The sequence below is a fragment of the Macaca nemestrina genome, chromosome 20, assembly GCF_043159975.1.
Source record: "Macaca nemestrina isolate mMacNem1 chromosome 20, mMacNem.hap1, whole genome shotgun sequence".
Taxonomy (NCBI): domain Eukaryota; kingdom Metazoa; phylum Chordata; class Mammalia; order Primates; family Cercopithecidae; genus Macaca; species Macaca nemestrina.
The window spans coordinates 57,282,719-57,309,312 of record NC_092144.1 but is presented as its reverse complement, the minus strand read 5'-3'; the positions used below and the strand labels follow the sequence as shown (position 1 = coordinate 57,309,312).

General features: G+C 50.1%; 1 protein-coding gene across 7 annotated transcripts in view; it reads left to right on the top strand.

The window, feature by feature from the left end:
- The window catches only part of LOC105478597 (zinc finger CCCH-type containing 4), a 52,819-nt gene that overhangs the window by 5,611 nt on the left and 20,614 nt on the right, over nucleotides 1-26,594 (top strand). For 6 of the 7 annotated variants that reach the window (XM_011736063.3, XM_071087242.1, XM_011736065.3 and 3 more), the window contains 7 exons: nucleotides 14,970-15,189; nucleotides 15,497-15,607; nucleotides 19,522-19,744; nucleotides 22,833-22,987; nucleotides 23,964-24,060; nucleotides 24,181-24,320; nucleotides 24,924-25,034. In XM_011736063.3, the coding sequence (XP_011734365.2) occupies nucleotides 14,970-15,189; nucleotides 15,497-15,607; nucleotides 19,522-19,744; nucleotides 22,833-22,987; nucleotides 23,964-24,060; nucleotides 24,181-24,320; nucleotides 24,924-25,034 (1,057 nt within the window). Of the gene's footprint in view, nucleotides 1-8,588; nucleotides 9,087-14,969; nucleotides 15,190-15,496; nucleotides 15,608-19,521; nucleotides 19,745-22,832; nucleotides 22,988-23,963; nucleotides 24,061-24,180; nucleotides 24,321-24,923; nucleotides 25,035-26,594 lie in introns of those variants that run through there. The other variant, XM_011736068.3, reaches the window with a different exon arrangement.

Below are 26,594 nucleotides of genomic sequence, written 5' to 3'. Positions count from 1 at the left end.
GCGCTTAACCTGTATTTTGGCAGCACAGCTGAGAAAAAAGGATGACTCCTGAGATTTCTGGCAATTGGTATTTATTCAGCAGATCAGGGACTGTAGGAGCAGCCTCATTGGTGGAGGGACTCCTTTCCGAATACATGGTTTGAAGCCAGTTTCATAATTAAAACCTAATAGGATGGAAAAGCTGCCAGTTTGTCTGGGTTGCATGTCAAGTTCATGGGGATAAGTTAAGGTAAAAATCGTTTAGGGGGAGCCAAACTTCATGGGTTTGACTTTCCCAGTTTCTTGGCCTAGTCTTTGCTGCGTGGACACTTTTGATTTTAGGAGTTAATGCAGATGCAGTTTTGAAGACATTGTGTGTGGTTTCGCTGGTGATGTAATGAGGTGAGATGGACAGTTTTTAAATAGATTTCTGGCACATCACCCGTTGGGTTGACTCTTAGTAGTTGTTGACAAAAATGAAGATATGGTCTCTTGGTTGGTGCTAGATTTAGTTGTGTCCTGTCACTTTTTCTGTTGTTTTTCTTAACAGAACACAGGATTATTTGCTGAGAGCATAGTTTGCTGCTTCTGACCAAACTGGTCTGTATAAAGAATCTTTCTCATGTGTATTTTTTTGCCATTTCGCATCTGTGTGAATAGGTGACTCAGTGCCCTGTTTGTCAGGCAAGTGGTGACATCTTTTTGAATGTCGGAGGTGGCAACAGGATGTGGAGGAAGACTGTGGACTTTGGAGCCAGATAAAACTGTTCAGGCCTGGCTCCTCCCCGGCAGTGTGCAGTAGGCATCAAGGATAAAATGCCCACTTCTCAGGGTCTTTGTGGTCAAATGGGTGCATTTGGGGACACCCACACAATGCCAGCATTTAGTGAATCTTTCTGCTTTCCCTACTAGAGAAGAATTTGAAACAGAACTGTTACAGTCAGTGTGTAAACAGAAGTAAGGGCATCTGTTTTTGAAGGAAGTGCATTTATCTTTCACCTCTTAGGGTTCTGGTCAGCTTGTTTAATCACAGGGAGCCGATTGGGGTTGACACTAAGTGGAAGCCATCTTAAGACATTGCTTGCTTGCTCAGTGTCTTTTTATAGATGCTCAAATGGTCATACTGTCTGGAGCTTATGCTGACTGTACCTCCTGTGTTCATCTTTTTGCAATTAGAATCCGAGTTAGTGCTGCAGTCTTGGTAGGGCTTCTGAGAACTGGGAAGCCAGGGATCTAGAATCTCACACCACTGCAAACTAGTCAGTTTCCCCACGCAAGTCCTTTACTTTCTCCAGAGAGGAATGAGCAAGGTCTCATCTAGCTCCAGGATGTTTCACTCCTTTGGGATCTGGCTGAGTCAGATAAAGTTTTGTTCATTCAGTAACTAAGCTCCTCCCTGGCTTTTCTTGGAGCAGAAAAGTTTTCTGAGTGTGCAAAGAACCCTTCTATCCTGAAGACTTTATTTAAAGTCAGGCTAGGGTTGTTACTGCCTTTACCAGACCTCGTATTCCCTTCCCGTGTGTCTGGCCTACCTTCTACAGCTTCTGACCACAATAAAGGGTTGCTGCTGCTGCTGCAGCTCACTAATACCCACTTGCAAAGCAGATGCCTTAACAATTAATTTGCAGGTTAGGCTCAGTGGCTAGATCACAGGCAGGCCCATCAGGTTCCCGGTCATGCCTGTCAGTCATCCCAGAAAGGATAGAGTGAAGTCCAGAGCCAAAAGCTTTGTTTTTTCACTTTTATTGAGACAGGGTTTTGCTGTTACCCAGGCTGAAATGAAATGCAGTGGCACCTCATAGTATTAATAGCTCACTGCAGCCTGGAACTCTTAGCTTCAATGATCCTTCCACCTCAGCCACCCAGAGTGCTGGGATTACAGGTATAAGCCACCATGTCTGCCTGGGTGCTGCTGTGTTCTCTCCACATGGGATTGGCCCTCTGCTGACAGTGATGGGTGATGGACAGCTATGGTTGGGGAAGTCAGGCAAACTGGATGTGATTCTTGAGTTCATCTCCTAAGTCAGTGTCTTTGTCTTTCCAAAGGGGTGACAGTACCATTTGTGCGCAATTGACCTGAAGGTCAAAGATTACCTGCCAAGGCCCTTCTGAGGGTTTCTCATGCGTTAGCTCATTTAACCTTTACCCCTGCCCTTTGAGGAGAAACTGAAACAGAGAGGCGAAGTCAGTTGTCCCAGGTCACGAAGCAAGTGCGTGCTGCAGGCAGAGTTAGAACCCTGGGCGGCTGGTACTCAGACCCCATCTCTATACTATACATACCATTATACTGTGGTGGATCTGGTGTGGTATTTTTCAGACTGCAGGGTATAGCCACTAGTGGGGTATGAAGTCCAATTATTGATTTTTTTCTCCTGTGTTGGAAAAGCAAGGAAATGGAAGAGGAAAGGAAAAGCATAATGCATTTAAGTGTGGCTTCTGGACACTTTTGTTTGGGAGAAATGCAAAGAAGCAGATGTGGTTCAGTGTCAAAAAGTGTGAAAGCCGTTGCATCCAGGCTAGGTATGATTCTTGGGCCAAAGCAAGCCCACCCAGCCTGTTTTTGTAGGTAAAGTTTTTTTTGTTTGTTTGTTTGTTTGTGTTGTTTTGAGACAAGAGTCTTGCTTTGTCACCCAGGCTGGAGTGCGGTGGCACAATCTCAGCTCACTGCAACCTTTGCCTCCTGGTTCAAGGGATTCTCCTGCTTCAGCCTCCTGAGCCTGGGATTACAGGTGCGCACCACCATGCCTGGCTAATTTTTGTGTTTTTAGGAGAGACGGGGTTTCACCATGTTGGGCAGGCTGGTCTTGAACTCGTCACCTCAAGTGATCCACCCTCCTTGACCTCCCAAAGTTCTGGGATTACAGGTGTGAGCCACCACGCCTGGCCAGTAGGTAAAGTTTATAGGCACACAGCCATACTCATTCATTTATATCATCAGTGGCTGCTTCTACGCTACAGCAGCAGAGTTGAGTAGAAAGTTGCTGCCCACCACGTGGTATGGTATGCACTGTCTGGTATGCCAACACGGCAGGCATTGTCATTATTTTTGTGGTGGGAGGGAACGAGGAGGGAATATAGATATTCCATTAAAGTTGGCCCTCGAGAGGGTGGGGGTGTTACTCCTTCCTCAGTCTACTGTGGCTCCATCTTCCCTACGTTCCACTCCTTCCAGTGAATGTAGAGGCCCAAGCCTAGGCTTTTAAACCCTCTTAAATGGAAGGGATTTTCATTCATTAGAAGTAACTGGAGACTTCTTGAGTCCCCATGTGGAAGTGGATCACGGCCATCACATCCCTGCTATGGCCTAACTGAGGGAGCTGGGCCCAGACACTAGTGTCGCTTGGCCAAAAGTCTGTTGCAGGTGGCTTGGATTGTTGCCCTCCTCATTTTCCTAACAGACACCAGGGCTTAGGTTTCCTTGGGATTCCAGGCAGGCCCTGCCACTCCGCAGGGAACGAGAGCAATCACAGTAACTGAAGCCTGTGTGCCACACAAGGCGGGCTGCATCCAAGGCAGGCCTGTCTCCTCTGTTCTGTCTGTGCATCCATCACTTTCAAGCTTATTTGGAAACCCTTGATAAACACTCAAATGAGTTTGTGTCAAAGTTTTAAGTGATACAGGTTGCTGAAAAGGTTCCTTGGAAATTTGTTACTGTTTCTATTGATGAAATTGACCAAAAGGGTATGAAAGCTGAGATTGATACATCATGTAGAATATGCACTGAGCATGTACCCAATCTGTACCTGGCCCTATGCCGGGCCCTTGGAAACATGGGGTTACTGTGAACCTCATTCTTGTCTGCCCTTAAGGAACCCACAGGTGACTAGAAATTAACAAATAGGTTGTATGTATATAATTGTAGTTAAGAAATTATTATTTTTTTAGATAGAGTCTTACTCCGTCACCCAGGTGGAGTGCAATGGCATGATCTCAGCTCACTGCAACCTCCGCCTCTGGGTTCAAGCGATTCTCCTGCCTCAGCCTCCTGAGTAGGTGGGATAACAGGTGTGCGCCACCACCCCCAGCTAATTTTTGTATTTTTAGTAGAGATGGGATTTTACCATGTTGGCCAGGCTGGTCTTGAACTCCTGACCTCAGGTGATCCACCCGTCTCAGCCTCCCAAAGTGCTAGGATTATAGGCGTGAGCCACTGCACCAAGCCAAGAAACTCTTTTTTTTTTTCTTTTTTTTTTTTTTTTTTTTTTGAGACGGAGTCTCGCTCTGCCGCCCAGGCTGGAGTGCAGTGGCCGGATCTCAGCTCACTGCAAGCTCCGCCTCCCGGGTTTACGCCATTCTCCTGCCTCAGCCTCCCGAGTAGCTGGGACTACAGGTGCCCGCCACCTCGCCCGGCTAGTTTTTTGTATTTTTTTTTTTTTTAGTAGAGACGGGGTTTCACCATATTAGCCAGGATGGTCTCGATCTCCCGACCTCGTGATCCGCCCGTCTCGGCCTCCCAAAGTGCTGGGATTACAGGCTTGAGCCACCGTGCCCGGCCAAGAAACTCTTTAGGTGATGCATGAACAAATCTGAAGAGTCTTAGGCCCAGATCTCTTATTTGTTTGTTTATTTTTATTTTTATGTATTTTTTAAGACGAAATCTTGCTCTGATGCCCAGGCTGGAGTGCAGTGGCACAGTCTTGGCCCACTGCAGCCTCCGCCTCCTGGGTTCAAGTGATTCTCGTACCTCAGCCTCCTGAGTAGCTGGGACCACAGGCGCATGCCATCACACCGGGCTAATTTTTGTATTTTTAGTGGAGATGGTGTTTTTACCATTTTGGCCAGGATGGTCTTGAACTCCTGATCTCAAGTGATCTGCCTGCCTTGTCCTCCTGAAGTGCTGAGATTATAGGCATGAGCCACTGTGCCTGGCATGAAACCCCATCTCTACAAAAATTAGCTGGGCATGGTGGCGCATGCTTGTAGTCCCATCTACTTGGGAGGCTGAGGTGGGGAGGATTGCTTGAGCTCAGGAGGTCAAGGCTGCATTGAGCCATGATCACGCCACTGCACTCCAGCCTGAGTGACAGAGCAAGACCCTGTGTAAAAGTAAATAAATAAAAAATTATAAACAAGGAGAACTCTTAGTTCATAAGTTAAATTGTTAGACTTTCTCCTCTGGAGTAATAGAAATCGGTCCTCCGATGAAAACCATGATCTTTGTAGCTTTAAACCATCTGAAGCTTCGTTGGCATAAGAAGGTGGTTAGAAAACTCTTCATTGCTGAGAAGCAAATTCCAGAGGTTCCGCCAAGAGTAACTTGGTTCTGAGGGATAGATACCTTTGCTCAAGAATGCAAATTTTCAGAGTTTGTGGGAGTGGAAGAATAGATACTGAGGCAAAGAAAATGGCATCTTTTTCTCTACAAGTTTCCTCTAGCAGGCTGGGTTTTTTCGTGGTCAGCCTGTTTGGAGCTTTGCAGAACTGTTCTGAGAGGTTTGCCTGCTTGTACAAACCCCAGAGTGGATGCTGCACACTTGGGGGCGAAGGCATTCCTTTCATGTTAGGGGACTTTGGAATTTCACTCCCTGGGATTTATATTGTTTTCTCTTAGTGTTGGGATGAGTCCCCTTTTTTTTTTTTTTTTTTTTTTTTTTTTTGCCAGAATTCCTTCAGTCTTTCCATGAGCCCTTATTCTCTATCTAGATGTCTTTGGTTAGGTTTTTGAAATGCTACCATTTCCTTCATTTGATATTGGAAGGACTGTGTCGACCTTGTGTCTTTGCGTTTGGGTCGATTTTACTCCTGTTTATTCTGAGGGAGGTTCCTGCTAAGTGCTTGCGTTACATGGCCTCATGGGATTCTCGCATGACACCATCCTGGGGACTCCATGGTTGCCTGTGCTGCACAGTTAAGCAGACTGGGGTACAGAGTGTTTAAGGAATTTGCCCAAAGTCTTGGTGCCTCATTCTGGCATTTCTTGGAATACTGATTCATGAAGTCTGTTTTATGTATGTATATCTTATTTTTCCCCACTCGATTATACATTTCAGGATGGGCATTGTTTTGTCAGTTGACGTGTTTAGCAAAGTACTCTTTTTGACGTAATTTGTAGTTGTCAGATAATTTGTAGAAGTTAAGAGCTGGTCTTTGCATCCGATGGTACTGGACTTAGTTTCTAGTTCTGCTTCTTCCTGCTGTGACCCCACGGGCAAATTCCTTCCTGTCTCTGAGCCTCAGTTTAGGCCTTGGTGAGGAGTGTGGAGGCCCCCAAGCCTAGATTCCAGCTCTCTGCTGGGAAATTATTAAATAACTGCTTGGGGACCTTGCAGCCTCTCCTCACGTTGCTGAGTTGTCCCACTTGGAAATTCTTTTTTGTTTTCTTTTCCTTTTTTTTTTTTTTTGAGATGAAGTCTCACTCTGTCACCTAGGCTGGAGTGTAATGGTGCAGTCTCAGCTCACTGCAACCTTGACCTCCCGGGTTCAAGTGATTCTCCTGCCTCAGTCTCCCAAATAGCTGGGACTACAGGTGTGTGCCACCATGCCTGGCTAATTTTTTTTTTTTTTTTGGAGACGGAGTCTCGCTCTGTTGCCTGGGCTGGGGTGCAGTGGTGCGATCTCGGCTCATTGCAACCTCTGCCTCCCCGGGATCAAGTGATTCTCCTGCTTCAGCCTCCCTAGTAGCTGGAACTACAGGCACGTGTCACCATGCCCAGCTAATTTTTGTATTTTTAGTAAAGATGGAGTTTCACCATGTTGGTCAGGCTGGTCTCGAACTCCTGACCTCAGGTGATCCGCCCGCCTTGGCTTCCCAAAGTGCTGGGATTACATGCATGAGCCACTGCGCCTGGCTGGAACTTCTTTTTTATTTCTTAACCTTTTATTATGGAAATTTTTTTTTTTTTTTTTTTTTTTTTTTGAGACGGAGTCTCGCTCTGTCACCCAGGCTGGAGTGCAGTGGCCGGATCTCAGCTCACTGCAAGCTCCGCCTCCCGGGTTTACGCCATTCTCCTGCCTCAGCCTCCCGAGTAGCTGGGACTACAGGCGCCTGCCACTTCGCCCGGCTAAGTTTTTGTATTTTTAGTAGAGATGGGGTTTCGCTGTGTTAGCCAGGATGGTCTCGATCTCCTGACCTCGTGATCCACCCGTCTCGGCCTCCCAAAGTGCTGGGATTACAGGCTTGAGCCACCTCGCCCAGCCCTTTTTTTTTTTTTTTTTTTTGAGGCAGAGTCTTCACTCTGTCGCACAGGCTGGAGTGCAGTGGCGCGATCTCAGCTCACTGCAAGCTCCACCTCCCGGGTTCACGCCATTCTCCTGCCTCAGCCTCCCGAGTAGCTGGGACTACAGGCGCCCGCCACCACGCCTGGCTAATTTTTTGTATTTTAGTAGAGACGGGGTTTCACCGTGTTAACCAGGAAGGTCTCGATCTCCTGGCCTCGTGATCCGCCCGCCTCGGCCTCCTAAAGTGCAGGGATTACAGGCGTGAGCCACCGCGCCCGGCCAAGAAAAAAAAATTTTTAATAATTATTCATAGAGGCTAGGTGCAGTGGCTTACGCCTCTAATCCCAGAACTTTGGGAGGCCAAAGCAGGAGAAGGCCAAGGCAGGCTTTAGTCCAAGAGTTCAAAACCAGCCTGGGCAACATAGAGAGACCCTGTCTTTAAATTATTTGTAGTGACGGAGTCTCACTATGTTGCTCAGGCTGGTCTCTAACTCCTGGGCTCAAGCAGTCTGACAGGGTCTCACTCTGTTGCCCAGGCTGGAGTGCAGTGGTGCAGTCTTAGCTCCCTGCAGCCTCGACCTCCTGGCTCAGTCGATCCTCTTGCCTTAGCCTCCTGAGTAGTCGGGACTACAAGCGCATGCTGCCAGGCTAATTTTTGTATTTTTTTGTAGAGATGGGGTTTCCTCATGTTGCCCAGGCTGGTCTCAAATTCCTGGGCTCAAGTGATCTGCCTGCGTTGGCCTCCCAAAATGCTGGGATTACAGGCATGAACCACTGTGCTTGGCCTATACCTGTAGATTCTTCAGTATGAATCTCTAACTTTATGATCATTTAAAAACATAACTACAGGCTGGGCATGTTGGCTCACACTTGTAATCCTAGCACTTTGGGAGTCTGAGACAGGCAGATCACCTGAGGTCAGGAGTTCGAGACTAGCCTGGCCAACATGGCAAAACCTGGCTTCTACTAAAAATACACAAATTAGCTGGGCGCGGTGGCAGGTCCTGTAATCCCAGCTACTCGGGGGGCTGAGGAACAAGAATCACTGGAAGCCAGGAGGCCGAGGTTGCAGTGGGCCAAAATCGTGCCAGTGCAGTCCAGCCTGAGTGACAGAATAAGACTGTCTCAAAAGAAAATAAAATTAAACAAAACAAAAAACCCTACTACAAAACTCATTGCTAACAAAATTAACAATATCTCAAATACCGGAGCTGGGTTCACACGGCTCCAGTTTCTCCTACGGTCACATCCGCAAGTAGGTGTCTTCGTATCTAGATGCCAGCAGTGGATAGGTAGATTGTCTTATGTTGAAGTGAGAGTGTGGGGTGCAGGGTACAGATGCTGATGGCTGGACTTCTCTTCGCCAGTTTTGTGCCTCACTTGGGTGGTTGCTGTGGCATGGGCACATTACCATGGAAATGGAATGATGTCACAGAGCATGCTATGATGACACCTGAGAATGCTGAGGAAAAGGAGACACAGAGCACATTTGTTCTTGGTTTCTGGTTGATGAACCTAGGTAGTAAGGACACTGAAAAGCATGTGCAAGACCCAGAGGTTTATTTCAAGAATTTCCTGGCTCTGAAAATCCCTCAGTGAGGTTTCCTCTGTGGCTGCTTCATTACATCCTAACTCAAGGGAAGGTCTCTGGGGCCTTTCTTAGGCATGAGCCCTGAGCTGAATTTCTAAAGCAGAGGCCCTGCGCCTTCACTCCTAGTAAACGACTGTGCCGCAGAATTGGACTTGGGGATCCTGGACTTCTGCGTTTAGGCTGGTTGTTAAACATTTGAAGAGGCGGCACCTTGTAATTTTTGTAATTTTGTCCCTAGTTAATGGGTCATTCAGAGCCTACCCAGGCAATTTGTTGAGAGTCTGGGCAGTTAATGATCATAACCCTGACCTTCACATTAACCTAGCCGCCTCTTATCAAGGGCTTTCATGATCTTAAGGTAACAGCCGCTGTTCCATGAGTTTCCATCTTTTGTGTTGTTCTTTGCCTTTTTTTTTTTATTTTTTATTTTTTACTCTTGTAAACCAGGTTGATCCACAAACCCTGGGCCCCTTTCAGCTTTCGTCCAGCCCTCTTGTCTAGAGAGCTGCCATGTTGCCAAGCTTCATTTCTGTAAGAAGCCTTTGTTCCTTCCCGGGGCTCAGCTCTCCCTACGTCTTTTTGTCTTGATTAGACACTTGGTGGCTTCTGGTACTGCCTAGATTAGAGCTGAGGAAGGGGAGACGTTGCTTTTGTCAGTTTTGTCAGCAGGATGAGTTGGGAGAACAGTGTATGCGTGGTTATGACCAAGTAAAAAGAACTTGTTGACCAGCAGTCAGCAGTGTCCATCAGGGAGAGCTGGCTGTAGCTTTCTTTTTTTCTTTTTTTTTTGAGATGGAGTTTCGTTCTTGTCCCCCAGGCTGGAGTGCAGTGGCGTGATCTTGGCTCACTACAACCTCCGCCTCCCCAGGTTCAAGCGATTCTCCTGCCTCAGCCTCCTGAGTAGCTGGGGTTACAGGTGTCTGCTACAATGCCCAGCTAATTTTGTATTTTGAGTAGAGATGGGGTTTCTCCATGTTGGTCAGGCTGGTCTCGAACTCCCGACCTCAGGTGATCCGTCCACCACGGCCTCCCAAAGTGCTGGGATTACAGGCGTGAACCACCGTGCCCGGCCCTAGTTGTAGCTTTCTTATAGAGAACATGCTTCGCAGTCAGCATTCCAGCCAGTTAGGGCTTTCCGTGGAGAGGTGCCCTCATGCTAGCTGGTTCTTACAACCAACAGCTGCTCCTTCCTTTGTGCCTGTCCCTCATGTCAATTGCTTTATGCCTATTATCTCATTTAACCTTCACAACCCTTAAGATAGGTGCTACTGTTATTCCATTCAGTAGATCAGAAAAGCAAGGCTCAGGTTATGGACTAAGAGCATACTCTAGAGAAGAGGTGGAGCTGGTTGAGTTACTTGGTCTGCAGAAAGGAGCATGAGGCCCAAATCTGTAGGCTGCTGGATAAGGCAGTATGAAATATCTCCTTTGAAATATCATGTCTACTTTGGACATGAAATATCTTTTGTTTTGTTTCTTGAAACCGAGTCTCTAGGTCTGTCACCTAGGCTGGAGTGCAGTGGCATGATCTTGGCTCACTGCAACCTCCGCCTCCTAGGTTCAAGCGATTCTCCTGCCTCAGCCTCCTGAGTAGCTGGAACTATAGGCATCCGCCACCTCGCTGGTGGCATTCTTAGTAGAGCTGGAGTTTCACAATGTTGGCAAGGCTAGTCTTGAACTCCTGACCTCAGGTGATCCGCCTGCCTTGGCCTCCCAAAGTGCTGGGATTACAGTTTTGGTTTGTTTTTTTTTTTTTTTGGAGACACAGTTTCACTCTGTCTCCCAAGCTGGAGTGCAATGGCACGATCTCGGCTTACTGCTGTCTCCGCCTCCCATGGTCAAGTTTTTGTGCCTCAGCCTCCCGAGTAGATGGGATTACAGGCGCCCACCATCACACCCAGCTAATTTTTGTATTACTGGTAGAGACAGGGTTTTGCTGTGTTGGCCAGGCTGGTCTCGAACTCCTGACCTCAAGTGATCCGCCTGCTTTGGCCTCCCGAAGTGCTAAGATTACAGGCATGAGCCACCACACGCGGTCTGGACATGAAGTATCTTTACCAAGCACTGTTTTTGCCAAGTCCGTGGTGTGTGCTGAACCCAGCATGCTTGTGGACCCTGTGGAGTCGGCCTGTTCCTTGGAGTGGGCATCCAGATCTGTTCTTTGGCCCAGGGAGAGGAGCAGCCAGCTCTGAAAATGGAAACTGAAATGCCCGGGAGCTTTGTCCAGGAGGTATGGGGCAGGACTGGCTCAAGGCAAGGCGTTGGCCTCTTCCCATTTCCTCGTGGGGGCCAGTTCCAAGTTGGTCTCCCAGGGTGGTTGCTTTCCTGTCCCCGAGAGCTCTAGCAGCGGACTGAGTGCAGCCATGTCAGGCGTTGCCAATACAGGCTCTGGGAATAGAGTGCTCCCTGCACAGGCCACCGTGGCAGGCTTTTCTTCTGCTTGCTTGTCTCAAGAGAGTTTGGCAGGTCTAGATTGAAATGATTAGCGCGGTGGGGCTTCCCCCACTTTTCTTGGGGGATTATGTCGAGGTCTATTAAGCATGTTCCCTCGGTATTTAATCCCACTCTGACACAGATTTTGCCGGCAGTCTGTTAAGTGGCATCGCTGAAACCTGGTTGCTGTTTTGTGGAGACCGCCTTTGTGCTGTTGCGCCAGTGGCACACGGGATTCCCAGTTGGCTTGACTTCCTTTCCTTTTGCTTTCTGTTGAACAGAGTCTGAAAAATACAGTCAAGACCTCATATTCACGCAGGACATTTAGCTGAGAGGCGGGTGTTGGGAGGGGGGACCCCCTGAGGTGACTGTGGGCAGAGGTTAGCCCAGGGCTCGGAGGGGCTTTGAGGGCATGACATGGCAGGATGGCCCTGAGAATGCAGCGATCTGTTTATTGTCGCTGTCTCAGTGCCCCTTCATCAACCAGCAGCAATTTAACAAAAAATCCTGTGTATTTCTCTGCCTCTCTCAACTCTAGGGAAACAGAGTTTCAAGTAGCCACTGCCTGTTTTGTGAAAAGTTGTATGGTTGATTCTCTTTGAGCCCAGGTGTGCCGGGAGCTGTTGATATCAGTAGTGTGCAGAATCCCTCTTTGGGTCAGGTCTTTGCAGGATGGATTTGAATGCTGTGCTTCTCTACCTTGGTGTTCCTTTCTAGAATCATTCTGGACAATGGTTAAGGCTCTTGGAGTTCCTTGGATGGTCTTTTGTCCTCTGCCCTCAGGTGTTAGATGTAGAGTAGCCTGTACTTTCGTCCGAGCCAGCAGGTGGCATCGAGACAGGGAAGGAGGCCTCAGCTGACCATGGGCAAGACTGTCACCTGCTGTGTGGCAGTGTTGGACATAAGGGAGGGCGTGCTGAGGCTGCCACTCACTCTGGCTCAGCTGACCCTGCCCTGATGATGATCATGCACCTGCCTTGTGGACCAAGTATATTGTCATTTGTATCTTTTTTCCTACAAGGACAGTGCAGAAAAGGAGGTAGTCAAGCAACCTGGCACAGATTTGGCATTTAAAATATTAGTGACCTGGCCGGGCGTGGTGGCTCAAGCCTGTAATCCCAGCACTTTGGGAGGCCGAGACGGGCGGATCACGAGGTCAAGAGATCGAGACCATCCTGGCTAACCCGGTGAAACCCCGTGTCTACAAAAAAAAAAAAACCAAAAAACTAGCCAGGTGAGGTGGTGGGCGCCTGTAGTCCCAGCTACTCAGGAGGCTGAGGCAGGAGAATGGCGTGAACCTGGGAGGCAGAGCTTGCAGTGAGCTGAGATCCGGCCACTGCACTCCAGTGGGGGCGACAGAGCGAGACTCTGTCTCAAAAAAAAAAAAAAAAAATTAGTGACCTGGATGGTGATCATGTGCCTCTCAACTTTATGCCTTCTAGACTTAAGTGTCGAGAGTAATGTTGTTCTTAGCTTTTATTCGTGAAACCCCAGCATGTATACCTCCTGTCTGTCCCAGGCCTTCTCGCACTCAGTCTCTCTCTCCCCCTGAGTTTCTCTTGAGGTGTGGCCCTGGCCCGCCCCCAATATTCCCATCAGGGTGCCACTTCACAGTGTCTGCATAGCTCCCGGCGGCGGGAAGTTTGCCATGTCACTGAGTAACAGCTTCTCCCTTGGGACAAAACCAGTTTTCCCAGTCATGTGGCCCTTTCAGTGTGGGTGAGGCGTCCAGTGAGGGCTTTGCTCCACGCCTGGTTTCTGTGGGCCGCACCCCAGCGGGAAGGCACCTCCCTTGTCAGGACTGCAGCCTGCGCCCCTGCCCCGTCCCATCCCAAGTTTGCTAGTCAGGGAAGCAACACGTGGGTGACGTCACCTGTGTTGTTGCCTTTGAAGCAGCAGAAAGAGTTTTGTGTCCTGCATTCTGTTTCGAGAACTGCCCTTGACCTCTACCCGGGAGTATCTGTGGTGCTGGGCCACTTGGGTTTGAAATAGAATCCATCCCCTTTGAACTGGGAATGAGGGTTCATAGAAAAAGCCCCTCTTGAGGAGCTCCTTGATGTTTAGGTAGCAGTCCTGAGGCAGACAAAGGGAGGGACACAAGTGAAAGGACAGTGGAGGGTCCTGGGAGGAGTCTGCCGCATGTGCTGGAAACTTCAGGCAAGCACGCCTAATGCACTGGCTCCCGCCTGGGCGCGTGACGTTTCCTCCTTACATCCCTTCTCTTTGTGTCCTAGTTAATTGAGACGGAAGGAGTTGGAGGCTCTCACACAAGCCTTTTTGTGGTCATTCGTGGGGAACTTTGGGAGCTTTTTAAAATTATTCAAAAAAATTGTTTTTTTCCTTTACCAACTCCTGTACTTGTGAACACTGTGTCTGTGGGTTTGGCTCAAAAACTGGATTCTTTTTCCAGCTGCCCCTCCTGAACCCAATTTCTTCCCTTACTCCTACCCCACCCCGTAGATATTTACATATACAGAATGTCCACTGGGCAGTGTCATGTTTGGAGAGCACTTTTAAAGTCCTGGGGATTGGGATGACATGGGGGAATTGGAAGAGTATAGGATGGGGAGCCAGAAGGGGTTCCCAGTACCTGCAGGTGAGTCAGAGGAGGGAGAGAAAGCAGGGCCGGTACCATGTGAGGTCCTCAGGAGGGGCCTGGGATCCGTCCCCCTCCTGCAGCTGCTCAGTGTTTGCTTGCCTCCAGCCCAGAGATGTGGGACTGACGAGGGTGGGTCAGACCTGGTGACCTGGGACTCTGAGCCTGTTTCCAGCAGTTCTCATGGGGCTTTTGTAATAAAGTACTTTGAAGGGTTCTCAGGCCACAGCCCAGGCCTGCCTGTGAGTGGGTCCCAGGTAGCTTGGGGCCACCCCTGGTTCAGAACCAAGGCCCTCTCCACGGTGTACAGCCACCACCCTCAGCCTCAGGTGGCACTGATGCCCAGCTCCCTGGGGCCCGGGGCCCAGCAGGCGATCCTGGGCCTGGGAGGGAGGGGATGCGGGTCTGTGCTCTCTGGGAGAGGCACTTCTGTGGTCGAGCGAGGTTTAGAAGTGCCCTAAGTAAAGGCCGGGCGCGGTGGCTCAAGCCTGTAATCCCAGCACTTTGGGAGGCCGAGACGGGCGGATCACGAGGTCAGGAGATCGAGACCATCCTGGCTAACACAATGAAACCCCGTCTCCACTAAAAATACAAAAAAAATTAGCCGGGCGTGGTGGCGGCGCCTGTAGTCCCAGCTACTCGGGAGGCTGAGGCAGGAGAATGGCGGTAACCCGGGAGGCGGAGCTTGCAGTGAGCCGAGATCGCGCCACTGCACTCCAGCCTGGGCGACAGAGCGAGACTCCGCCTCAAAAAAAAAAAAAAAAAAAAAAAAAAAAGAAGTGCCCTAAGTGCTTCACAGCAGAGCTGTGTGGGTTTCTAGACTGTGGGGCTTCCTGGAAGTTCTGCAGTGTTAAGCATTGTGAATACCCAAGATGGGGCTCTTCCCACTTACGTGACCACAGCATCTTGTCGGTTTCTTCTTCTGAGGACACTAGTCCTGTTGGGAAATCTGACGTAGATGTGTCCCGGTGTTAGTGGTAATGCCCTTAAACTCCTACCCCTCCCCCAGCCAGGTTAGACTGGAGCAAGCACAGTTCTTTCAGGGGGAGGATAAGGGATAGAACAAGAGGCCATGGCCCCCGTGTCCTCCCAGGGTCTCACCTCGCTCACAGCAGTCAGGCCCTTGGTTCTTGTCAGCCTTGGCCAGCCCAGAGCCCTAGGAGGCCTCCTTTCAAACCTTGTGTTCATGGTGGCTTTGGGGTTCATTTGTAGGGAAGATGGAGAGTTGGAAGAAGGCGAATTGGAAGATGATGGGGCAGAGGAGACCCAGGATACCTCCGGAGGGCCTGAGAGAAGCCGGAAAGAAAAGGGGGAGAAGCATCACAGTGATTCGGACGAGGAGAAGTCCCACAGGAGACTGAAGCGGAAACGGAAGAAAGAGCGGGAGAAAGAGAAAAGGAGGTCGAAGAAGAGGAGGAAATCCAAGCACAAAGTAGGTCCAGGATTCACTGGGACTGCCACTGCCTGGCATCGGGCCTGGCTGAGAGCCCCAGGGGCTGAGCTTTTGCTGTCCGCCCCAGAGGGCACTCTTAATGCCTTTGCTTATCTGAAATTGGATAAAGACCTTTTTTAAGAGTTGGTAGCTTATGCTCCGTTGCCACTAAGTGCCCCAGGTGAGGTGTTTCCGGTGAAGCACAGAGCCCTGCGGCACATGCCGGCATAGCTTGTCCTGAGGCTGACTGCGCCTAAGTGGCCCGCCTGCAGCAGGGTTGCTGAATCTTCTTCCCCTGTCATTACAGCGCCACGCTTCTTCTAGCGATGACTTCTCTGACTTCTCAGATGACTCGGATTTCAGCCCCAGTGAGAAAGGGCACCGCAAGTACAGAGAGTACAGCCCCCCATATGCGCCGGTGAGTGACTGGCGTGCCCTGCTGAGCTCTGGGGCCGGGAGGAGTTCAACTGCTTGTGTTTCTTGAGCACTTGCTGTGTTCTGGGCATTTTATGTGGGTTTCAGTCCTGGGTCATCAGGTATTAGTTTAATCCCCGTTTTATGACTTAGGAAACTGAGACTTAGACAATTTCAACAGGGCAGCCTAGATAACAAAGTGAGACCCCATCTCCACAAAAAATAAAAAAATTAACCAGGCATGCCTGTAGTTGCAGCTACTCAGGAGGCAGAGGTGAGAAGATCCCTTGAGCCCAAAAGTTCAAGGTTGCAGTGAGCTGTGATCAGCCACTGCACTCTAGCCTGGGTGACAGAGCAAGACCCTGTCTCAAAAGGAAAAGAAAGTTTCAACAAAGTTGCCCAGTTCTGAAGTAGAGGAGCTGGGTTTGAACCCAGGCCCTAGCTGACCTCCGTGAGGTATGCTCTCGAGCCTCCTCTGTGCGGCCTTAGCAAGGCCCTGTGTGTCTCAGAGAAAGATGCTGACTGGTCCACGTCATGGCTGACTGGCTTCCACTCTTCACAAATGACCTTTTTGGGAAATTGGCAAGAGAATGAAATGTTCTCAAGTGGCCTGTAGGCAGGCAGTACTAGGCCACTGTCGCTTTCATTTCAAGCAGCAATTTAAATTATTTGTTCATTTTGTATACCATTTCTTCCCCAGAAAATTCCATAAGAGAAAAGCAAATCTTTTTTTTTTAATTTTTTTGAGGCGGAGTCCCGCTCTGTCACCCAGGCTGGAGTGCAGTGGCACAATCTCAGCTCACTGCAAACTCCGCCTCCTGGGTTCACGCCATTCTTCTGCCTCAGCGTTCTGAGTAGCTGGGACCACAGGCACCCGTCACCACACCCGGATAATTTTACGTATTTTTAGTAGAGACAGGGTTTCACCGCGTTAGGCAGGATGGTCTCGATCTTCAGACCTTATTATTTTATTTTTATTTTTATTTTTATTTTTTGAGACGGAGTCTCGCTCTGTTGACCAGGCTGGAGTGCAGTGGCCGGATCTCAGCTCACTGCAAGCTCCGCCTCCCGGGTTTACGCCATTCTCCTGCCTCAGCCTCCCGAGTAGCTGGGACTACAGACGCCCGCCACCTCGCCCGGCTAGTTTTTTGTATTTTTTTTAGTAGAGACGGGGTTTCACTGTGTTAGCCAGGATGGTCTCGATCTCCTGACCTCGTGATCTGCCCGTCTCGGCCTCCCAAAGTGCTGGGATTACAGGCTTGAGCCACTGTGCCCGGCCCAGACCTTATTATTTATTGAGACGGAGTCTTGCTCTGTTGCCTAGGCTGGAGTGCAGTGGGGCAATCTCGGCTCATTTCAACTTCCACCTCCCAGGTTCAAGTGATTCTCCTGTCTCAGTCTCCCGAGTAGCTGGGATTACAGACATGCGACACCATGCCTGACTGATTTTTGTATTTTTAGTAGAGACAGGGTGTCGCGATGTTGGCCAGGCTGGCCTCGAACTCCTGACCTCAGGTGATTCGCCCACCTCAGCCTCCCAAAGTGCTAGGATTACAGGCATGAGCCACTGCACCCGGCCGGTTGAGAAATGTTTTAAAGTTAGTAGGTCTTTAAAGCTGTCCCAGGTATCCCGTGACCCAGCATCATCCATCACAACAAATGATTCATTGTCCAATACCATAGTTGAGATTGATCTACTGGTGTAGGTTCGGCCTTCAGACCTGAGAGAGGCAGGAAATGGAACATTGCATGCTTTTCATGAACTAGAGCTGGAGGTATTTTAAAGATCTGCTCAAGTACTTGTATGTGTGTCTGTGTATCTAGCTGTGTTTTGCATTGTCCTGTTTTTCTGTAATATGGACTTTTAAGAATTAGTAGGCTTTTTGTTTGTTTGTTTATTTATTTATTGAGATGGGATCTCATTCTGTTGCCCAGGCTGGAGGGCAGTGGTGTGATCTCACCTCACTGCAGCCTCGAGCTGCCTGGGCTCAGGTGATCTTCCTGTGTTAGCCTCCTAAGTAGCTGGAACCATGGGCTGGCATACCAAGGCTAATTTTTGTACTTTTGGTAGAGATGGGGTTTCAAAATGTTGCCCAGGCTGTCTCAAATTCCTGGGGTCAAATGATCTGCCCACCCTGGCCTCCCAAAGTGCTGGGATTAGAGACATGAGCCACCATGCGCAGCCGACTTTTTTATTTATTCATTTATTTAGAGATGGAGTCTCGCTCTGTTTCCCAGGCTGGAGTACAATGGCACGATCTCGGCTCACTGCAACCTCTGCCTCCCAGGTTCAAGTGATTCGCCTGCCTCAGCCTCTCAAGTAGCTGGGATTACAGGCGCCCCCCACCACACCTGGCTAATTTTTTTTTTTTTTTTTTTTTTTTGTATTTTTAGTAGAGACGGGTTTCACTATGTTGCCCAGGCTAGTCTCGAACTCCTGACCTTGTGATCTTCCTGCCTTGGCCTCCCAAAGTGCTGGGATTACAAGCCTGAGCCACCATGCTTGTTGTTGTTTAATTGTTTTTTGAGACGGAGTCTCGCTCTGTCACCCAGGCTGGAGTGCAGCGGCATGATCTTGGCTCACCACATCCTCTGCCTCCTGGGTTCAAGTGATTCTCACGCCTCAGTCTCCCGAATATCTGGGATTAGAGGTGCCCTTCACCACGCCCGGCTAATTCATTTTGTATTTTTAGTAGAGACTGGGTTTCACCATGTTGACCAGGCTGGTCTCGAACTCCTGAACTCAAGAGATCTGCCCGCCTGGGCCTCCCAAAGTGCTGGGATTACAGGTGTGAGCCATCGTGCTCGGCCTTTATTTTTTTTGAGATGTCGTTTTGCAGTGTCACCCAGGCTGGAGCGCAGTGGTGCAATCTCGGCTCACTGCAACCTCTGCCTCTCCCGGGTTCAGGCAATTCTGCCTCAGCCTCTCAAGTAGCTGGGATTACAGGTGCCCACCCCATACTTGGCTTTTTTTTTTGTTTTTTTGCATTTTTGAATTTTTAGTAGAGATCTCATTTCATGATGTTGGCCAGGCTGGTCTCCATCTCCTGACCTCGTGATCTGCCCGCCTTGGCCTCCCAAAGTGCTGGGACTACAGGCGTGAGCCACTGCACCCGGGCCCCTGGTCCCCTGGCCCCCTGACTTTATTTTTTAGAGCTGTTTTAGGTTTATAGAAAATTGAGCAGGTAGTAGTAGAGTTCCCTTCTCCCCTCCGCCTGCCGCCAGTTTCCCATTACCAATGTCTTGCATTGTTGTGGTAACTTTGTTACAATTGATGAGCCAGTATTGATACATTGTTATTACTTAGTGTTGTGTAGTTCTTTGGGTTTTGCCCAGTGCACCCTTTATTGTTACATATTCACTATTATTCCATTGTCTGGATATACCAGTTTGTTTTCCATTTACCTGTTGGAGGATGTCTTGGTTACTTCTGTTTTTATGAGTATCTTTAACTTCTTCTAGTACCACTTGGCACTACCACACTTTGGAAAGCATCATTTGAGACGGCTTTCTAGCCCGGCTGCCAAGCAGGCCATTTATTGAATTCCAGGGCCCTAGCAAAATTGTGACTGAGCAGCCCCCTCCTGCTTCCCAGGCCCCTCCCTGTGTGCTTGCTCTACATCCCTGGGAAATGCTCCCTTCTCCTCCCCTTCATTCATCAGGGATTAGGGGTCTGTGGTTCTGTTTTCTTTCTAGCTCTGGTCCTTTATGAGGAACAGAAACACTTGGGCCCTCTGCTACCCCCACTTCCTGGTATGAGAACCTGTCCTCAGAGGGTCTGGGGACCAGCAGTGCAACCCTGGGACAGTAGCAGCACCCAGACAGACATGTTCATTTAGGGAACACTGGGGATCTTGGTAGTTTGCACCCGCAGCTGTGGGATCCGGCTCACCTCTTCTCCCCATCTCTGGGACACAGTCCCACCAGCAGTACCCCCCATCGCATGCCACGCCCCTGCCCAAGAAGGCTTACTCCAAGATGGACAGCAAGAGCTATGGCATGTACGAGGACTACGAGAACGAGCAGTATGGGGAATACGAGGGTGACGAGGAGGAGGACATGGGCAAGGAGGACTACGACGACTTCACCAAAGAGCTGAACCAGTACCGGCGTGCCAAGGAGGGCAGCAGCCGTGGCCGAGGTGAGCCCCGCCTTGGCAATTTCTCCTCCGGGGCATCGGAGCCACCTGGGTGGCCTGGCCTCACAGAGCCTCAAGTTTGGTCACTTAGGGTTGGGATAAGTGTACAAAGAAGGGCCGGGATCTGCACATGCGTGGCACAGGGGACCAGAGAGATCACCCGCTGGTCTGTGGTTGGGGTGGTGCCAGGCTGGTGTGAGGCAGGGAGAAGGCCAGCGTGCCTGAAGGGTCACTTCCTGGTCGGCTCTCGGGGGTGAAGGGCATAGCTTCTCTCTCACCTGGGCTAGGGTCACTGACAGCTGGCTGCCCCACCCCGCAGCAGTGCTCCCTCATTCTCCCAGCCCCATCACCTGACAAGGTGTGACTGCAGTCCTTGCCTCTGCCCCACCTCTGAACCTTGGACCTGTGTCCTTTGGGAGGAAGGTGGAGGAAGCTTGAGCACCAGAGACACAGTAGCCCTGACTGGCCTCTTAGAACCATCTCTGCCGGCACAGTGGCTCATGCCTGTAATCCCAGCAATTTGGGAGGCCGAGGCAGGCGGATCACCTATGGTCAGGAGTTCGAGACCAGCCTGTCCAACAACAGCAACAAAAAAGAACCATCGAACTGTCTCCTGCCAGAAAGACTGCCCAGCCTGAGAGTGGCTTCTGGAATCTTCCAGCACAGGGGTTCTCAGATTGTGAGCCCTGCCTGAGGCCCAGCTTGTTGAGTAGCTGTTCATTCATTCTCTCTTTTTTTTTTTTTTTTTTTTTTGAGACTGAGTCTCGCTCTGTCACCAGGCTGGAGTGCAGTGGTGCGATCTTGGCTCCCTGCAACCTCCACTTGCCGGGTTCAAGCAGTTCTCCTGCCTCAGCCTCCTGAGTAGCTGGGATTACAGGCGCATGCCACTACGCCCAGCTAATTTTTGTATTTTTAGTAGAGACGGAGTTTCACCATGTTGGTCAGGCTGTTCTCAATCTCCTGACCTTGTAATCCGCCCGCCTCGGCCTCCCAAAGTGCTGGGATTACAAGCATGAGCCACCTCACCCGGCTCATTCGTTCTTCTAGCAGTCTTTCTTGGACACCTCCCTGGGGCAGCCCCTATGCTTTTCGGAGGTCCTAGACCGGTGCTGTCCAGTAGAATTAGATTGGAAGCCACCATATCACTTACATTTTCTGGTAGCCACATTTAAAAAGTGAAAAGGACACTGGATAGTCCCAGCTACTTGAGAGGTGGAGGCGGGAGAATCACTTGAGCCCTGGAGTTGGAGGCCAGCCTGGGCAACACAATGAGACCCCATCACTCTTTTTTGTTTATTGGGAGACAGAGTCTTGCTCTGTCACCCATTCTGGAGTGCAGTGGCACGATTTAGGCTTACTGCAACCTCTACCCTCTGCCTTCCAGGTTCAAGCAATTTTTGTGCCTCACTCCTGCAAGTAGCTGGGATTACAGGCATGTACAACCACACCCATCTTATTTATTTATTTTATTTTATTTTATTTTTTTGAGATGGAGTCTTGCTCTGTCGCCCAGGCTGGAGTACAGTGGCACGATCTCGACTCACCGCAAGCTCTGCCTCCCGGGTTCATGCCATTCTCCTGCCTTAGCCTCCCAAGTAGCTAGGACTACAGGCGCCTGCCACCATGCCCAGCTAATTTTTTGTATTTTTAGTAGAGACAGGGTTTCACCATGTTAGCCAGAATGGTCTTGATCTTCTGACCTGGTGATCTGCCCACCTCTGCCTCACAAAGTGCTGGGATTACAGGCATGAGCCACTGTGCCCGGCCTATCTATTTATTTTTGAGACAGAGTCTCACTCTGTCACTCATGCTGGAGTACAGTGGCACCATGTTGGCTTGCTGCAACCTCCGCCTCCCAGGTTCAAGCAATTCTCGTGCCTCAGCCTCCCTAGTAGCTGGGATTACAGGCCCGTATCACCATGCCTGGCTTTTTTATTTTTAGTAGAGATGGGGTTTCACTATGTTGCCCAATCTGGTCTTGAACTCCTGAGCTCAGGCAATCCGCCCGCCTTGGCCTCCCAAAGTACTGGGATTACAGTTGTGAGCTACTGTGACTGGACTTAAGTTTTTATATTTTTAGTGGAGATGGGGTTTCGCTGTGTTGGTCAAGCTTGTCTTGAACTCCTGTTCTCAAGTGATCTGCCCAACTGGGCCTCCCAAAGTGCTGAGATTATAGGATTGAGCCACTGCACCTGGCCATTCTTTTCTTTTTTTCTTTTAAGTGAAGGAAAAAGTGAAACCAATTAAATTAATTTTGATATTCTATTTTCAACCTAATATGTTTAAAATCTTATTTCAACATGTAATCAAATGAGACAAATGCGATATTTTATATTCTTTCTCATTTGTGTGTGTGTGTGTGTGAGAGAGAGAGAGAGATGTGATCTCATTCTGTTGCTCAAACTGGAGTGCAGTGGCACAGTCTCAGCTCACTGCAGCCTTTGCCTCCTGGATTCAAGCAATTCTCCCACCTCAGCCTCCCGAGTAACTGGGACTACAGGTGCGCGCCGCCACACCTGGCTAATTTTTCTATTTTTAGTAGAAACAAGGTTTCACCATGCTGGCCAGGCTGGTCTCAAACTCCTGACTTCAGGTGATCTGCCCACCTCAGCCTCCCAAAGTGTTGGGATTACAGGCGTTAGCCACCACACCCAGCCTTTTTTTTTTTTTAGCTAAGTCTTTGAAGTCCAGAGTGTGTTTTGGACTCTTGTCTAAATCACAAGTTCAAACTACAGGGCTAGCTAGTCTTGTCAGACTTCAAGGCTAGCATCTTATAGTTTGGGGCAGACGTGTTAGTTGCTCATTAGCCTGTGGGCTGGTGTTTGCCATATTGGACAGTGCAGCTCTAAGTGGACAAGTCCCTGTGAGGAAGGGGAGTGAGTACTGCAGTAGCTGTGTGTCCAGTGTGCTGAGGGACCCCCACTGAGAGAACCAGAGGGTCCACTAGCCTACCTGGGGCATCTAGGAAGGCTTCTTGGAGGAGGAGGAGGAGGCTGAAGTGATTGACTTCAGGAGCAGAAAGTGGGTTGTCTTCTTTCTTGCCGGTGGCATCTGCTCCCGCTGAAGGCTCACTGTCTGAATCTCCATGCAGGCAGCCGAGGCCGGGGCCGGGGCTACAGGGGCCGAGGAGGCCGTGGAGGATCGCGAGGCCGTGGCATGGGCAGGGGCAGCCGAGGCAGGGGCAGAGGCTCTATGGGAGGAGACCACCCGGAGGATGAAGAGGATTTCTACGAGGAAGAGATGGACGTAAGGTTTCCTCTGGCCCTGGGGACGTCGGGGTGAGGCTGGTGGGCTTTCCGGGGCGTGAGCACTGCTCATAGAGGCTGTGAGGCTAAGGTAGGAAGACATATGACCCTTCTGAAGGAAAGGAAGCCTCACAGGGCAGATGTATGTGTTTAAAAATGTTCATTTATCATTTTGGAATAGATAAAACCTTCATGTGGTTTAAAGTAGAAAAGGTATCAGCCAGGCGTGGTGGCTCACGCCTGTAATCCCAGTGCTTTGGGAGGCTGAGGTGGATGGATCATGAAGTCAGGAGATGGAGACTATCCTGGCGGACACAGTGAAACCCTGTCTCTGCTGAAAATATAAAAAATTAGCCAGGTGTGTTAGCACGTGCCTGTAGTTCCAGCTATTCATTCAGGAGGCTGAGGCAGGAGAATCACTTAAACCCAGGAGGCGGGGTTGCAGTGAGCCAAGATCGCGCCACTGCACTCCATCCTGGACGACAGAGCGAGACTCTGTCTCAAAAAAAAAAAAAAGAAGAGGTATCACAGGATGTGCTGTGAAAAACATCCTGTCACTAGAGAGAAGTTTCCTGAAAGTCCTCTAGAGACATTTCCAGCCAGGCACGTGGTCCTTCATCCCTGCCCCCACCCGGGAGAAGGAGCGGCAGGCGCACTGCACCTGCTATCCTGGTCGTACCCACAGACCTTCCACGCCAGTCCACGGCCCGCTGCCCACTTGCCCTTTTGGAGCCCCACAGCGATGTGTATGTAGGGAGGCGCCATGCTGGGTTTGCCTATTGGGTTGGGTTTTCAGAGTGAAGACTGCAGTGGGAAAGATTGGGACCACCTGTCTGTCGTCAGGCTCTGTGGAGACGGGTTATGGTATGAGTCCCCTGGATGGTCACCATCCTTCAGAAAGGGGCAGTGTGTAGGTGGGGACAGTGTTCATTGTTCCCTACCTGACGTTCTCCTGCTCTCTCCTCTGCGGATTCCAGTATGGAGAGAGTGAGGAGCCAATGGGAGACGACGACTATGACGAGTACTCCAAGGAGCTGAACCAGTACCGCCGGTCCAAGGACGGCCGAGGCCGAGGTAGGCAGGGCCTGGAGGGGACACGCTGGGTGGGGCAGGGATTCCAGCAGCTGCTGGAATCTAGTCCCAGGGGTGGGGAGGGGGTGGTCGGCAGGTTTTAACACTGTCTCCCCTCCGCAGGGCTAAGTCGAGGCCGTGGCAGGGGCTCCCGAGGCCGAGGGAAAGGGATGGGCCGGGGCCGAGGCCGAGGTGGCAGCCGAGGAGGGATGAACAAGGGCGGAATGAACGATGACGAAGACTTCTATGATGAGGACATGGGCGTGAGTTGACTCCACTCTGATCTGATGTTTGGGCCAAGATCCCTTCTTAGCCTTTTTTCCCTTTAATGAGTCGTTCTGTAAGCTGATCCTGTCCCCTTTGCTGTCATCAGCCACCCCCCAGAGGGGTGGCCAGCGTTGACCAGCATAACCAGCGATATCCTGAGGAGATAGATGTACTGCTGCTGAGACCCCGTGTTTAAAACCATGTCATTAGCAGCACCTGCAGCCATACCTAACACGTCTCTGAGGTTCAGAAGGTTCTAGGTGAACTATCCAGTTAGTCTTGGAAGGTTTTGCAGGGAGGCCCATGCCACTGCCTCTAGGTGTGGTGGATGTGTTCCTCCACAGGTGTGTGGAACTTCAGGTGTAAGTGACTAACAACTCCAAGGGCTAGAGCTTTTCCTCACCAGGCACCAGCAGCACCCTGCACCATGGGGCTTAAATGTGCACGCAGTCTCAGAGTTAGGTGCAGCCTGCCCTTTGGTGCTCTTGTGAGCTCTTAAGGGAGTCCTCATCCCCTTCTCCCGTGCTGCTTATTAACCCCAATCCCATCTCCACCCTTCTCTTTCATCCCCCTTTACATCCACACCCTGTCTATTGCAGGACGGTGGTGGTGGAAGCTACCGGAGTCGTGACCACGACAAGCCCCACCAGCAGTCGGACAAGAAAGGCAAAGTCATCTGCAAGTACTTCGTGGAAGGGCGCTGCACCTGGGTAAGGAGCACTGAAAACTCCCAGGCACCTCTAGGAGGCCAGCAGCCCCCAGAGGACACACGGCTTCCAGAATGTTCTGGAGCTGTGGTCACGCTGGGTGGGAGTGACTGTGTGGTCTTTGTCCTTGTGGACACTTGCCGGTACTGAGAGCTGCCTGGGGGGCCTGAAAGACTCAGGTTGACTTTCAGAGTGAGGAGGACCCACAACAAGATGAGGATTTTGGGTTTTAGGGGAATTTTTTGGCCAAAATTTTCAACCGGTCCATAAAGCCTGAATTGTAATTATGAAGGTTGATGTGAATGCAGAGAAGCACCATATCCTGGTGAAGTTACTGAGCTTCAGGGTTGCATGGGGAATGATTAAAGCATCCAGATAGAAGAGGAGGGGAGGATGAGGTTAACCGTGGACTTCATAGCAAAGGTCAATGTCAGAAGATGGACCAATGACCACAGAGTTCTTTCCACCGAAGGAAACAAGTGTAATAACCCAGCGTTAGTTCAGCCGGCAACTTCTTACCCCAGTATCCCAGGCAGCAACAGACACTAGCAGATGTGTGCTCAGGGCATACTGCACCCCTGCATCTGTCTTGGGAAGAAACAGATGCTTTAAACAAATAATGTTATGTATAAAATAGTTTGTTTTTCCTTTGAGACCAAGTCTCACTGTCAACCAGGCTGGAGTGCAGTGGCACAATCTCGGCTCACTGCAACCTCTGCCTCCTGGGATCAAGCAATTCTCATGCCTCAGCCTCCCGAGTAGCTGGGACTATAGGCGCACGCCACCACACCTGGTTAATTTTCATATTTTTAGTAGAGATGGGGTTTCGCCATGTTGGCCAGGCTGGTCCCAAACTCCTGATTCTAGCCTCCCAAAGTGCTGGGATTACAAGTGTGAGCTACTGCGCCTCGCCAGTATTTCTTAGTTACAGCTTATATTCTGTTAAGAAACTTGAAATACATATAAGCAAAAACAAATGATACACTCTGGGCAACATAGACCCCATCTCGTAAGCAAAAAAAAAAAAAAAAAAAATTAAAACCCATTGCGATGGCGTCTGCCTATAGTCCCAGCCTCTAAGGAGGCTGAGGTGGGAGGATCACTTGAGCCTGGGAGATCAAGGCTGCAATAACCTGGGGTTGCACTGCTGCACTCTAGCCTGGGTGGCAGAGTGAGACCCTGTATCAAAAAAAAAAAAAAAGGGCAGGTGTGGTGACTCACACCTGTAATCCCTGCCCTTTGGGAAGCCAAGGCATGTGGATCACCTGAGGTCAGCAGTTTGAGACCAGCCTGACCAACGTGGTGAAACCCCATCTCTACTAAAAATGCAAAAATTCGCCGGGCATGGTGGCTCACGCCTGTAATCCCAGCACTTTGGGAGGCCAAGGCGGGCGGATCACGAGGTCATGAATTTGAGTCCATCCTGGCCAACACAGTGAAACCCCTACTCTACTAAAAATACAAAGATTAGCTGGGCTTTGTGGTGGGCGCCTATTACAGGCTATTCCCAGCTACTTGGGAGGCTGAGGCAGGAGAATCGCTTGAACCCGGGTGGTGGAGGTT